The sequence below is a fragment of the Dendrobium catenatum genome, unplaced genomic scaffold (assembly GCF_001605985.2).
Source record: "Dendrobium catenatum unplaced genomic scaffold, ASM160598v2 fragScaff_scaffold_733, whole genome shotgun sequence".
NCBI lineage: Eukaryota > Viridiplantae > Streptophyta > Magnoliopsida > Asparagales > Orchidaceae > Dendrobium > Dendrobium catenatum.
Genome location: NW_021319195.1, coordinates 336,113 through 349,830, shown reverse-complemented (window position 1 = coordinate 349,830; position 13,718 = coordinate 336,113). Strand labels below are relative to the sequence as shown.

Sequence of the window (13,718 nt, the reverse complement as noted above, 5' to 3'; positions counted from 1 at the left end):
CTTAATTTGGAAAAGAAATTGACTCAGAATATTTTTCTTATTAAAATTTTAATCATAATATTTATAAAGTCATCAAATTTAAATGAAATATAAATTTTTTATTTATTAAAGTTATTCAATTTATTTTTTTAGATTAGTGAAACATAAATTTTAATTTATTATCTTCATATCAAAATGTTTGAAGTTCATCATGAATCATGAATTTAGTGGCTATTAATTATATTATATGGCATAAAAATATAAAATATTATGCTCTAATAATAATTCTTATATTTTATTAGTGAAGTACAGCTTGGGAGAGAGAATTAAAAATTTTAGTATAAAAATTTTAATGTTTATATTAAAATTTTTTTGTAAGAAGCAGTAAGAAAATCATTCCAAATCTAAGCCTAAGGTTTCTAAGGTGCTTAATGAGATATTCTTGTCCTCTAAAGGAAAGGAGTGACTCTATCAATTTTATTTTTACTTGAAGAATGTGGTTTCAGTGTTTGTATATGGTATATGAAGTAATTTGAATGTAGAGTAAAATGAATACAAATATTTTAAAATTTTAGATTTTTGATCAGAGTAAAAGAAATGCAAAGTAATTCTTCGTGAAATTTAAAATATCTTACTTTATTCTTTTTTTTTTTTTAATTTATTTCACATTCTCTTAAACCGGACAAATTCAAAATACACAAACTCATGAACACCCCATTTGAAGACTTCAATATTTCATGCTCTTTATTGTTGGTCGGTTCAATGGTTTCCTAATTGACATAATTGAGAATAACATCAAGTTTTTATCCCACTACGTGGGGTCAAATACATGAATCTTTCTTCTCCGTTGTGTTCGGGTTAAATTCTAATTTAAATCTAATAAAGAAAGATCATTTCTAATATTTTTTAACTAAGGCTTCCTTTGAGACTGCTTTTTTTATTACTTCTTAAAATGAAATTTTAGTACAAAATTTTTAATTTTTATATTAAAACTTCGTTTTAAGAAACAATTAAAAAATCTTCCCAAACGAAGTCGAAACCTTTTTAGATCTATTTTCACCTTTCGTAACAACATGAATCAGATCTAATATATCTACTCTTCTAATCGAGTTATTGAAAGGCTGATATTTTGTTGATCGAACAAAAAGAAAATTTTTTTATAGGATAAATATTTTTATGTTCACAATAAAATTTATATATGTATTATTCGGGAGTCATGATCATAATAATAGAAATAACAAAATTACTCCTTAATTGTTCAGTACTGACGGCAGGCGTTTCCATTATTCATAAATATAAGCTGTCAGTAAAATTGCAGATCTCCATTTGAAATATTGCTCCTCTTCCAACGGCTATATCGTCACTGCTCTCTCTCTTTCTCGCTGTCTCTCCACAGAGCAACCATATTCGATGAAGTCTCTATTGCCGCGGATCGGGAATGTTCCACCTTCCGAAACCCTAACCCCATGCTCGCATAAGGAGAGGACGCCTAGGTTCCCAAAGGAGAACGTCGATCCCAACACCATGCCGCCGGAATCGGCCCTTTTCAAGTCGCCTCTGACATCCGGGAAGCCCCCCAAAGTACGGATCCGGAGTCCGTTTCCTCCTCGTCCGCCGTCTTCCTCAAACCGTCTCAAGCGGAAGCTGAGCTTGGAAACCCTACCAGAAAACGGGTGCACGACTTTCTCTCCCAGCGATTGCGGCGTCCAGGTATCCGTATCCTTCGAAAATTTTGCCCTAGACTAGGGTATGTTGCTGTGAGTTTTGTCATTTTCGTTGGGATCTTTGGTTTGTATGTCAGGTGGTAGTCCGCATGAGACCGCTGGGTAAGGAAGAAGAGGGGGTTCAGATCGTGCAAAAGACTTCCCCTAATTCCGTTTCAATTCTTGAGCACAGCTTTACTTTTGATTCCGTGGTTGATGAAAGTTCGACGCAAGTAGGGTTTCTATGCTCTGAGTTATTTCTTCTTGCACTAGGGAAAATATTCATGTGTTAGCGATGCAATATGAAACATGCATCTAGATTATTGGCATTTCTCCATTATTCTAAAATTTTTAAATTATTTCTAGTGCTTTCAATTATTTTGATGCAGGACCTTAATGTCAAAACGATGTTAGAAAAGAATCTTGCACAATCTAATTTACAGAGTTTTATTAACTAAAATACTCGTAGTGATTAAATGAGGAAATAAAACAAGATAGAGGTGTGATGGGGACATCAGTTGGAAAGTCTACCGCCGTCGTGGCCGTAGATCTACGGCCACGATCTGCCCGATGTATTTCTGATTTTTGTTTGGTCATTTTATGAGATGTATTTTTATTTCTGCATTTTTCCCTTTTTACCCTTGCTTGAGGGTTTGAGTCTTGTAGCCCCTCGAGGGTATTTTAGTCTTTTATTTTATGCCATTGTATCAGGCTATTTATAGCCTTCATCTTGTACTTTTTGTTGGTGAATGAATGATATGAAAATTTTCCTGCATTGTCTTCTTCTTGGAGCTTTTGTGAGAGCTTGAGAGAGAGAGTTGTGAGCTTGGTGGAGCGTAGGAGAGGCCACCCGTCGTACCCAACAGTCGCCACCGGTGGCTCTTGGTTTATCTCCCTTTCTCTATTTTTCTTCTATCCACACCCACCGCCAACCACCCTCTCCACCAACAACCATTTCATAATTACCCCTAGCCAAGCCTCACCACCTCCCCAAGATCCACCGCCCCTCATCCTGCCGGCATCACCTAGGCCGCCGGCCTCCCCCTTGTTATTTCCCCCACCATCTCCTTCTACACAAATTGTTAATTCCCTCATTGCTTCTCCACAAAATTTCAAATTCTGAAATTCAAGGTGGAAGTTTCCAAATTTGCCCGACATCAAATTAGGAAAGTTTTCAATGAGATTTCAAATTTCAAATTTTGAATTTGAGCGGATTTGAGAATTTCATAATTAATTTGGCGAAGCGAATTAGGAAACACATAACTCCTTTTCCCTCACTCCCAATCCCCTCTACATGCCGCCGGCCTCCCTTAATGGGCCCCCCCTCCTTTAATGCTTCATTAAGGGACTTAATGTCATGCGATTTGAATTTCAAATCCCTTTAATTTCCCTCCAATTTTACTTAAATCTGAGAATAATCTCAGATTTGGAACTTAAGTCAATTTCTTGTCCACCCAACCTAACTCTCTTCCAAACCCTAACCTCTCTTTTCTCCTACAAGCCGCCGGCCTCTATTTCCCCCTCCATCTCTCGCCCTCTTCCTCTATGATATTCTCCCTACCACTTTGCCTATGACGAGTGGCCAATCCGGAACTTGAGTTTGGCCTTGCATATCAAGACACTTCTTTGAGAAGTATTCACCTAGCCTTTGGACGGAGCAATTATTGGAAGGTACGTGGGGTTTCTACATCGTCTCTCCGTGAAGGTGATTTTTCTTCCTTGATTCTTTTACTTTCGAATTCCAAATTCTTCGTGAGAATTTGTTCAAAGCAAGAGATTGTGTCTACTTATTGCCATCCACTAGTATTCGTAGGAATTGTTACTTCTTTGCTTTTGGATCTCGTTGTTAAACAAGGATTATGTTGGAAACTATCCCGCATGCATATTGCTTTATTTTCCTACGTGTTTTGATTCCGCTTAGCATTTTGTGTAGTTTGGCCTAAACGGAAGTGACCGTTTATTAGTTTTACTTTGTTGTTTTAATCACTAATAACGAAATCTGAAATTGATCTTAAAATATTTTGTGTAAGTTTCCGAATTATGCATGTAGTCCTGCATCAAGGTGAGATTAGCTTAGGCCAAGTCACACTACTAGAGATTAGGATCGCAAAATAATCAATGGTTCAAAACATAACGTACATGAAATATTTCCAACAAGAAATCTCTGCACTAACAATGAGATTAGTCACTATAAAAAGATCCCTCAATCAATTCTCTAATAAATTTGGCTTGCGGAGAGAGTCTTCATGACCTTTGTGATGCCAAAATAAAGGGTGATAAAGTAGGTAAAGAGTCAGGAGAAGAGTTTACCAAAAGGAAGTAGATACGTAGCTCCTGTGTGGTCATTTTGGGTGTCGAAAACAAGAGGACAACAATCACGAGCCTTCTAGATGTTGTTGGGCAGCAATCTGGAACTTCTGGATAGCTCACAACGGTCCCCGGTTGTTGGGACAGTAATTTGCTATATCCAGGAAATCTGGACAACAAACGATTATTTAGAAATCCCTTGGGATTAATGGCAGGGAGGGGGATTAGAAGAATTATTTCCAAGAGGAGATGTGGGGTGGTGAGGCTTCTTCTATCCTTCCTTCATTGGGTGGAGTATCAAGCCAAGGACAATGGTGGAGAGAGGATGTGGGGGGGTCGGCCAAGACTAGGAGGGAAAAAGCCTTTTCCAAAAATCTGGACTTGAAATCCAGATTTGATTAGAAGGGGGATTAGGGTTTGAAATTTGAATTCCAATCAAGGGGAGGGAAAGGAAAATTATTCCTAAATGAGAGGATTAATTTAGGCTCTCAAGAAGGTAGGAATTTAGTAGGGGAGAGAGAAGGGGGGAGGGGAAGGGCCAGCGACATGCATGGGGTTTGGAGGGACTTGGGGAAAAGGAGTTTAGGCTTGCCTAATTAATAATCTCAAATAGGGAATAAAGATCTTAAATCAAATCCATTTTGAATTTTAATTGTACTAGATTTAAGTAACTTTCCTAAAATAGATTCTCTTAGTTAGGAAAGAATTTTCAAATTCAAATTGATTTGAAATTTAAAATTAAACTTTCCTAAATTAAGATTTATCACTTATGGAAGGTATTCAAAGTAGGGATTGAATTGTGGAGGCTAGGGGAAGGAGATGTGGTCGACGGCTAGGGTTAGGGCTAGTGGGGTTTTGGCAGTTTGAAGGTGGGGGAAAGGGTGGCCGGCTAGGTTTTGGAGGGGAGGTGGGATTTCGGTTGGATGAATGAGGGGATTGTGAGGGCAGGCAGCTTAGGGAGGAGGAGTGGACGGATGCTTAGCCGGCGGCTAGTGGAGGTTTTGATGGGAGAGGGCTGACGGTTTGAGGGTGGAGGAGGAGACGGAGGCAGAAAGGAAGTGAAAGAGATAAAACCACGAACACGGATGCTTCTTGCGGTTGGTGGGTGATGCGTTTCCCTTCACCAAGGGACTTCTCCAAAGCTCTCTCCTAGAACTCTCAAGCTCTCACAAAACTCATGGATGCAGAAATTTTCATAATAATCATTCACCTCAAAGATGGAGGGGAGAGCTTTAAATAGCCCATACAATAAAGAAAATACAAAAGACTCAATTGCCCCTAGGGCATACACATGACTAGGCCCTTAAGCGATGGCATAAACGAAAGAGTATAATAAACTTATGAAACATAATAAAATAATAAATCTAATACAATGATAATCAAAAGTAGATCAGTGTGACCGTGGCCGTAGATCATCGGCCTCGCCTCTGGTGAACTTTCCAGGCCTGATGTCCTCATCATATTTGCTTTAGGGGGTTATCTTCATTTTAAATTAGATGAAAGTATATTGATGACTTGTCTAGATTTAAATTTTAAGGTAGTTTAATTTTAAGTGTAACCCTATTTCTATAAATAGGGATTTCAAGGCTTGTTATAGTATTATCAATTATGGTTGAAAATTAATGAAATCCTTGTTTCCCTCATAGGTTCTTGTTTCACTTTTTTATCCTCTTCCTTTATATTTTAATTTTCTTCTCAATTTGGAAAAAAATTAGAGGATCCCCTTTCCCTCTTTAGCGACTTAAAAAAAAAAAAAAACTCAAATGCCTAGAAAAGTCTCTCTTGCTGTGTATATTTTCTTGACATGATCCCCATACTATCCTTCATGGTTTCCTCCCCCCATTGGATCTCTTAAAGATCAGCTGGAACATATGAACATGTTAACTTGCTTTAGTAACTACAAAATTCTCCTATCTTTATTTACAATCAAAATTACAAAGTATTAAGAAGTTGTCATGGATATGATTTAAACTTAACTCATATATTATACTCCTTATAAGTATGATAATAACCTTGAAAATGTTATATTACACGAAATTGTATGAAGACTCTATGCCCTTTGATGAATGGATGGATTATTGCTTGAATGAGTTCGTGGATCAAAGAATGATTTTGCATATAACTCAAGCTTGTTTCATGATTTCAAGTAAGTATTATTCATTATCAATATTAAAACCAAGGGCTTCAAAAATTTGCGCTCGGGCCTATATGCATGGGAAGAAATTTAACGAATATTTCAAATTTAAAAAAATATTAGATCTAAGATAAAACATTATCTAGAGAATTTTGCCCACATTTTATGAGGATTTTAAGATCTAAGTTCCTATTTTCCATAAGCGCAAGCTCTTATGGTTAAATGCCCTTGGGGTGATTGGAAAGTACTTTTGATTAAGCTAATTATTAAATAGGTACTAAGTATCGATCAGATAATAGTACCAAATTTGATATAGGATTTAAAATTTACCACCTTATATTTAAAATGGTTCTCTTGGATTTCTTGTCTCTACAGTCATCTCTCTTCCATCCTAGTGCAATGTTCTCTCAATTAAGAATTGAATTCATAGAAAAAACAATTAATTCCAAAGCCAAATTCAAGAGGAGAAAGAAATGGGAAATGAAGGAGATCCATCATCAGCTAGGCTTTATAAAAGATCTATTCAGATTAATTATAAAAAATCCTAGCCACCCATACCCTTCCTTCCATTACCTTGACGTGTTTCACACTACCACCCTACATAGATTATGCTCAGAAGATCATCTGGAACATATGAACATATTAACTTGCTTTTGTAACTACAAAATTCTCCTATCTTTATTTGCAATCAACATTACGAAGTTATTAAGAAGTTGTCATGGATATGAGTTAAACTTAGCTCATATATAATATTCCTTATAAGTATGATAATAACCTTGAAAATGTTATATTACACGAAATTGTATGAAGACTCTATGCCCTTTGATGAATGGATGGATTATTGCTTGAATGAGTTCGTGGATCAAAGAATGATTTTGCATATAACTCAAGCTTGTTTCATGATTTCAAGTATTATTCATTATCAATATTAAAACCGAGGGCTTCAAAAATTTGTGCTCGGGCCTATATGCATGGGAAGAATTTTAATGAATATTTCAAGTTTCAAAAAATATTAGATCGAAGATAAAACATTATCTAAGGAATTTTGCCCACATTTTATGAGGATTGTTTTATAATAACTTTTTTGCCCTATTTTATAAGTTGTTTATTTACATTTTAGATTTACAATGAGCAAATAACCGACTTGTTGGATCCGACACAAAGGAATCTACAGGTTAATATTTAAGTTCAGCAGAAGTGCCTTTTGTGTGTGTAATGGGCCTTTTGGTCGCCACTTTTCTGAAATTTCATGATCGTTGTTGTAGATAAGAGAGGATGTAAAAACTGGAATATATGTTGATTGCCTAAAGCAGGAGTATGTCTCCACAACAAATGAGGTCATCCAATTGCTGATAAAGGTAAGCCAAATTGAGATTGTTTGATTGTTCCAATTTCAATGATTTTGATAGTTAAGAAATTTTGATTTTAAAATTTCAGTTTTATAAATGTATACTTCATCTATTTTTCTAGTTGTAGCGATGCAGCATGCAACATGCATCTAGATTATTGGCATTTCTCCATTATTCTAGTAATTTTAAATTATTTCTAGTGCTTTCAATTACTTGCTTTTAGGGGGTTATCTTCATTTTAAATTAGATGAAAGTATATTGATGACTTGTCTAGATTTAACTTTTAAGGTAGTTTGATTTTAAGTGTAACCCTATTTCTATAAATAGGGATTTCAAGGCTTGTTATAGTATTATCAATTATGGTTGAAAATTAATGAAATCCTTCTTTCCCTCATAGGTTCTTGTTTCACTCTTGTATCCTCTTCCTTTATATTTCACTTTTCTTCTCAATTTGGAAAAATCAGAGGATCCCTTTCCCTCTTTAGCGACTTAGAAAAAAAACTCAAATGCCTAGAAAAGTCTCTCTTGCTGTGTATATTTTCTTGACGTGATCCCCATGCTATCCTTCATGGTTTCCTCCCCCCATTGGATCTCTTGTCTCTACGGTCATCTCTCTTCCATCCTAGTGCAATGTTCTATCAATTGAGAATTGAATTCGTGGAAAAAATAATCAATTCCAAAGCCAAATTCAAGAGGAGAAAGAAATGGGAAATGAAGGAGATCCATCATCAGTTAGGCTTTATGAAAGATCTATTTAGATTAATTATAAATCCCAGCCACCCATACCCTTCCTTCCATTACCCTGACATGTTTCACACTACCCTACATAGATTATGCTCAGAAGATCATCTGAAACATATGAACATACGAACTTGCTTTTGTAACTACGAAATTCTCCTATCTTTATTTGCAATCAACATTACGAAGTTATTTAGAAGTTGACATGGATATGATTTTAACTTAGCTCATATATAATACTCCTTATAAGTATGATAATAGCCTTGAAAATGTTATATTACATGAAATTGTATGAAGACTCTATGCCCTTTCATGAATGGATGGATTATTGCTTGAATGAGTTAATGGATCAAAGAATGATTTTGTATGTAACTCAAGCTTGTTTCACGATTGCACGTATTATTCATTATCAATATTAAAACCGAGGGCTTCAAAAATTTGCGCTCGGGCCTATCTGCATTGGAAGAATTTTAATGAATATTTCAAGTTTCAGAAGATATTATATCGAAGGTAAAACATTATCCAGAGAATTTTGCCCACATTTTATGAGGATTTTAAGATCTGAGTTCATATTTTCCATAACCGTAACCTCTTATGGTTAAATGTCCTTGGGGTGACTGGAGAGTACTTTTGATTAAGCTAATTATTAAATAGGTACTAAGTATCGATCAGATAATAGTACCAAATTTGATATTGGATTTAAAATTTACCACCTTATATTTAAAATGGATGTTGGGGGGAATAATGAAGAAGTCCAATCAAGATCTCATGATTATGCCATCTTGATTTATCATGATATATATACATGATTTTAAAAAAAAAAAACAAGATAAAAAAGACAACAATTATTGATCCTTGTGCAATTCCTCATGCATGTTGATTAGCATGATGTCGCTTTGCGGGTGGAAAATATCATCTTTCAACTCGTGCAATGACCCAAGCAATATGGGCCTTTTTCAAATGTTTTTAACATTCTGAATACATTGGCAAAGTTTGCTTCGCGAATAGAGACGTTTGATCTACTTCACACAACATTGTGTCCATAAATCGTCAATTTTTATTGCGTTCACTCGAATCAAGCATGGGAGGCCCTTTCTTGGCAACTTCATCATTCCAAATGCAATGACATAGTTCGTTGCTGAGCAGATGGATTTGGCGATTTGGTGTGACGTCGTGCTCATAAACTATTGTTTTCGTGGTCGCTCGATCAAGTTAAGTGTGAGTGGTTATTCTTTAATAAATTCGACGTTCTAAATACAATGACATAGTCTATTTCACAAATGAACTATGCTTGAGTGATTTTAATTATCATCGAGGCATTTTGAGCTTGTTAAGTAGGACGTCACATAAGTTAATATTCGTTCTTCGCACTTGTTAGAATTGGCCGTGGCACATACAGAGGTCAACAAAACTACAAAAAATCATATTACGACATACAATATAACAATAAGTATATTATAATGGGCATTATGATTGTGGTAGTTATATTACAAATTTGACTTTGTCAAGTGCAATATTTTTAGATTTGTACCGGGCATTGAACTAGTGAAAGAATGCTTAAGGTTGGATGGTTCAACTGATATCCAATCAAGTGTTTAAGCGTGATAATATAAATATTATTAAAATTAATAAAAAAAAGACAATTTTGTTTTATTTAATTATGATTTCCTGTATCTTTTTAATCTCTATCTCCTATCTCCTATCTTGAGTTTTGAAATCTGACTAATAGGAGTCATTTCTAAATTGAAGATTGTCAACCTCATAAAAATTTACTATATTGCTAAAATCAACTTTGCCGGAATATTTCATGTATTCAACGCTCTTCCTTCTAATTGATTATTTTTTAATATATTTCTTAATATATACATATGTACTTATGTGTATAGGTTTATAAAGAAATGTGTATAGGCTTATAATGGGCATTATAATTGCAGTAGTTATATTACAAATATGACTTTATCAAGTGCTATATTTTTAGATTTGTGCCGGACATTGAAACAGTGAAAAGAAGGCTTAAGGTTCAAAGATTCAATCGATATCAAATCAAGAGTTTAAGCGTGATGATATATATTATTAAAATTAATTGAAAAATACAAATTTTTTGTTTTATTTAATTATGATATTTTGTATCTTTTTAAGTTCTATCTCCTATCTTTATTTTTGAAATCTGACTAATAGGAATCGTTTCTAAATTGAAGATTGTTAACCTCATAAAAATTTACTGAAGCACTGAAATCAACTTTGCCGGAATATTTCATGTATTCAATGCTTTTCCTTCTAATTGATTATTTTTTTAACACATTTCTTAATTTATACATATGTACTTATGTGTATAGGTTTATAAAGCAATGCGCATTGGTTTGCGCGTGTGCGCGCATATATATATAATATCCAATTAATATAATCCATCAAAATGTTATATCTGCACTTTAAATGAAGGGATTTATTTTTGTTTAATTTTGTGATTATGTAGATACCCAAAAAGGTTAAAAAATACTTTTATCTACAAAGAAATGTGTGGTGTATAAAATTTCATTTTTATCTAGCTTCCTATAATCAAAATTGTTAAACACACTCAGTGTGTAGCTTAACCTGCTTAAAATTTCCATTTAATTAATTCACTCCTACATGGAATATGGAATCATTGATTTCGGTACCTTGAAAAACTCATTTGGGCACTAAATATCGTTCTTGTTGATAATGGTTATATTATTCTGAAACTTTATGGTTTTCAACAAGATGATATTCTCATGGATTGGTCCTTATTTTTGTTGATTGACGCATGCTTACTCCATAAACATACTTGTGGTTGAATAATGTACGTTTAACTGAAATGAAAGCCATAAATCTGATTTATTTTCACTATTTTTTTTCAGGGATTGGCAAATAGAAGGATAGGGGCAACAAGTATCAACACAGAGAGTTCACGTTCACATTGTGTTTTCACTTGTATTGTTGAATGCCGGTCTAAGGTGGTCCTTATTATTTTTAATTACTATTCTTATCCTTGCAATATAAAGTTTCGCCTGTTACATTTTTATACCACCTAAGGCATTTACAATCATTTTATGGGAACGACCTCTTGGTTGTTTTGGGGTGAAGGAGGCATTAATTGCATTAAGCGATTATTTGTTAAAGATAGATGATATGGTTGTTTATTTCACTTAGCTTGACTTGACAACTAACTGTTCTCTTCTTTTGTTACCTATGTAGGATTTATGGCGCACCACATGAGTGGAGATGGGGTTAAATTAGGGCACTAAATATCGTTCTTGTAGTTTTTGTGAACTAGTGGTGATTTACAATTGAAAACAACAAATATGAGTAACAGAATATTGAATTAGCAAAAAGTATTTATACACTCAAATATGAACATCAAGAATGACCATGACCGCTCCGCAAGGATAAACTTGCAAGCACTCACAAGAAAAAAAAAAGAAATGTAAGTTTAGGGAATTAGAAATTATGACAATCCAGACTGAGATTTTAATGTCGTTTGCGCAATTTTTTACATCCACATCCCAAACATCATTCTTACAAAATTCACTAATACCCTTTCTTTCATTGGATAAAAGATAAGTCTTATGCAATCCTTATTTTTGGTAGAACTATTACATCCTACCCTTTTATGGCTATGTGTACACACTCCTTGATTCTCACCTAGGAAACCTGTCTTAACTTGATGAGTACACCACTAAATGGACATAGCATAAACTATAAACTTACAAGCAAGATGAAAACATTGCTGAGTCACGCTCAGATTGATATAAAAAAGGCTTGGATGACCATATAACTCTTGACGGCAATGCCAAGAAGATATCAAAATGAAAGCTTAAGTGTATGGAATGAAACATGAAAGATGTTTAGGGAAATCTTTCAAAGATTGAAAAGAACATTCTCTATTTCTGTCATGTCCCAATTTGTCCCTCTTTTAATTATCATGTGACAAAACAAGTGGACATTTTGGATACACATCATTCCCATCACATCTGTCTTGACTTACCTGTTTAGGAACGAATGAGTGAAAAGTATTATGGTTTGATTGTCTAAAAAGCACACGTGATATTTAACAATCATCTCATATATCCATCATAAGTATAAAATGGAAGCGTACATGAATCTTTTTTCTCTATGGTGTCTTGTTAAGAGTCAAATTCTCATTTAATAATAATAAAAAAGGTCATTTCTAATATTTTCTAACCAAGTCTTTTTAGGTATACCTCTACCTTTCTTAATATAAGCCAAATCTAATACATCTACTCTTCTAACCGGGTCATCGGAAGGCCGTCATTTTTGTGACCAAACCATCTAAGGTGACTCTTTCTAAGCTTATCTTCCACTTGAGCTATTCCAACCTTTTCACGTATATGCTTGTTTCATATCTTGTCTCTATGAGTAAATCCACTCATCCACCTGAGCATTCTCATCTTTGCAACACTTAACTTATGTTAGACCATCATTTTGCGCGATTGTTGACGTGCACATACGAAAAAAAAAAAAAAATCATTACCTCTGTTGAAATCCCCGCCTAAATCCTTGTACAGTCAGCTACCCATCCCTGTATCCTGCCGAAAATCTCGTACATTTGACGTCAAATTGTCTCATCACACCCCCTCTACGCATGCCTGCAGTCGCTTTTAAAACGAAGATGAAACATAACTTTACGCTCTTCTCCCACACACAAGAACTCAAAATCCTCCATTCTTCCTCATGCTCTGCGAGCTTCCAAGTTTCCGATCCCCATCCCCTACAGCTGAACGCCTACATTAACCTTTGATCCCTCAACCAAGCTCCCAACCTCCAGGCCACCCACTATGGTGCCGACAGATCCCAAAGCCTCTTTGATTCCCTCAAGGTGTTCATGATTACCACTCCCATACCTACCCCGACTTCGAACCTCCTGTTCGCAAGCCGCGACCAGTTCGCCTCAACGAGACCCACGCTCGACCTCAACTTCGCAATTGCTTGCAACCCTTCGCACCTCACCAGGCCTTCGATCTCAATAGCCGAGATCTCCGAAGATTTCGATCCCGCTCTAGAACAGCAATAGCCGAATCTGATGCCTCTGCTTCCTCCCTACTGTGCCAAATCCCTCGTCATGTGAGCAGGATGAACCTGGCTCCTCTTCCTTGCTTTTAACTGAGCAAACCCCCTAGATCTGATCCCACTAATCCAGCTCGATCACACATCAGTCAAACCGCATGATCTTCCCCTTGACTGCACTGTTTCCCTCACTCCGTTCCACTGAAGGCCCCCGAGTGCGAATCACGCCTATTTTGTTGTTCTTCGCGAGCTGCTCTGACCTCCAATAGTAGCTCCCTCTCCTTGACTCCCTCACAATAGCCGAAACATCTAGCTGCTCAACTCGTCTCCACACTATTGTGCTGTCGGACCCAAATCACAAGCAAGCCGAACCTCTGTGTTTAATTCATGCTGCCTTCTCCTCCTACTGCTTCTCCACACACTCTTTTTTGCTTTCCACAAGTCGATCTCTCCCTTTCACGTTAT

At 35.6% G+C, this 13,718-nt stretch overlaps 1 protein-coding gene across 1 annotated transcript in view; it reads left to right on the top strand.

The window, feature by feature from the left end:
• The first annotated feature begins 1,281 nt into the window (after positions 1-1,281).
• The window catches only part of LOC110102347 (kinesin-like protein KIN-12A), a 43,519-nt gene continuing 31,082 nt past the window's right edge, over positions 1,282-13,718 (top strand). Inside the window, exons 1-5 of the mRNA XM_028696335.1 lie at positions 1,282-1,689; positions 1,781-1,915; positions 7,244-7,297; positions 7,389-7,481; positions 11,087-11,182. Coding sequence (XP_028552168.1) covers positions 1,390-1,689; positions 1,781-1,915; positions 7,244-7,297; positions 7,389-7,481; positions 11,087-11,182 — 678 coding nt within the window. The 5' untranslated portion in view covers positions 1,282-1,389. The remainder of the gene's footprint in view (positions 1,690-1,780; positions 1,916-7,243; positions 7,298-7,388; positions 7,482-11,086; positions 11,183-13,718) is intronic.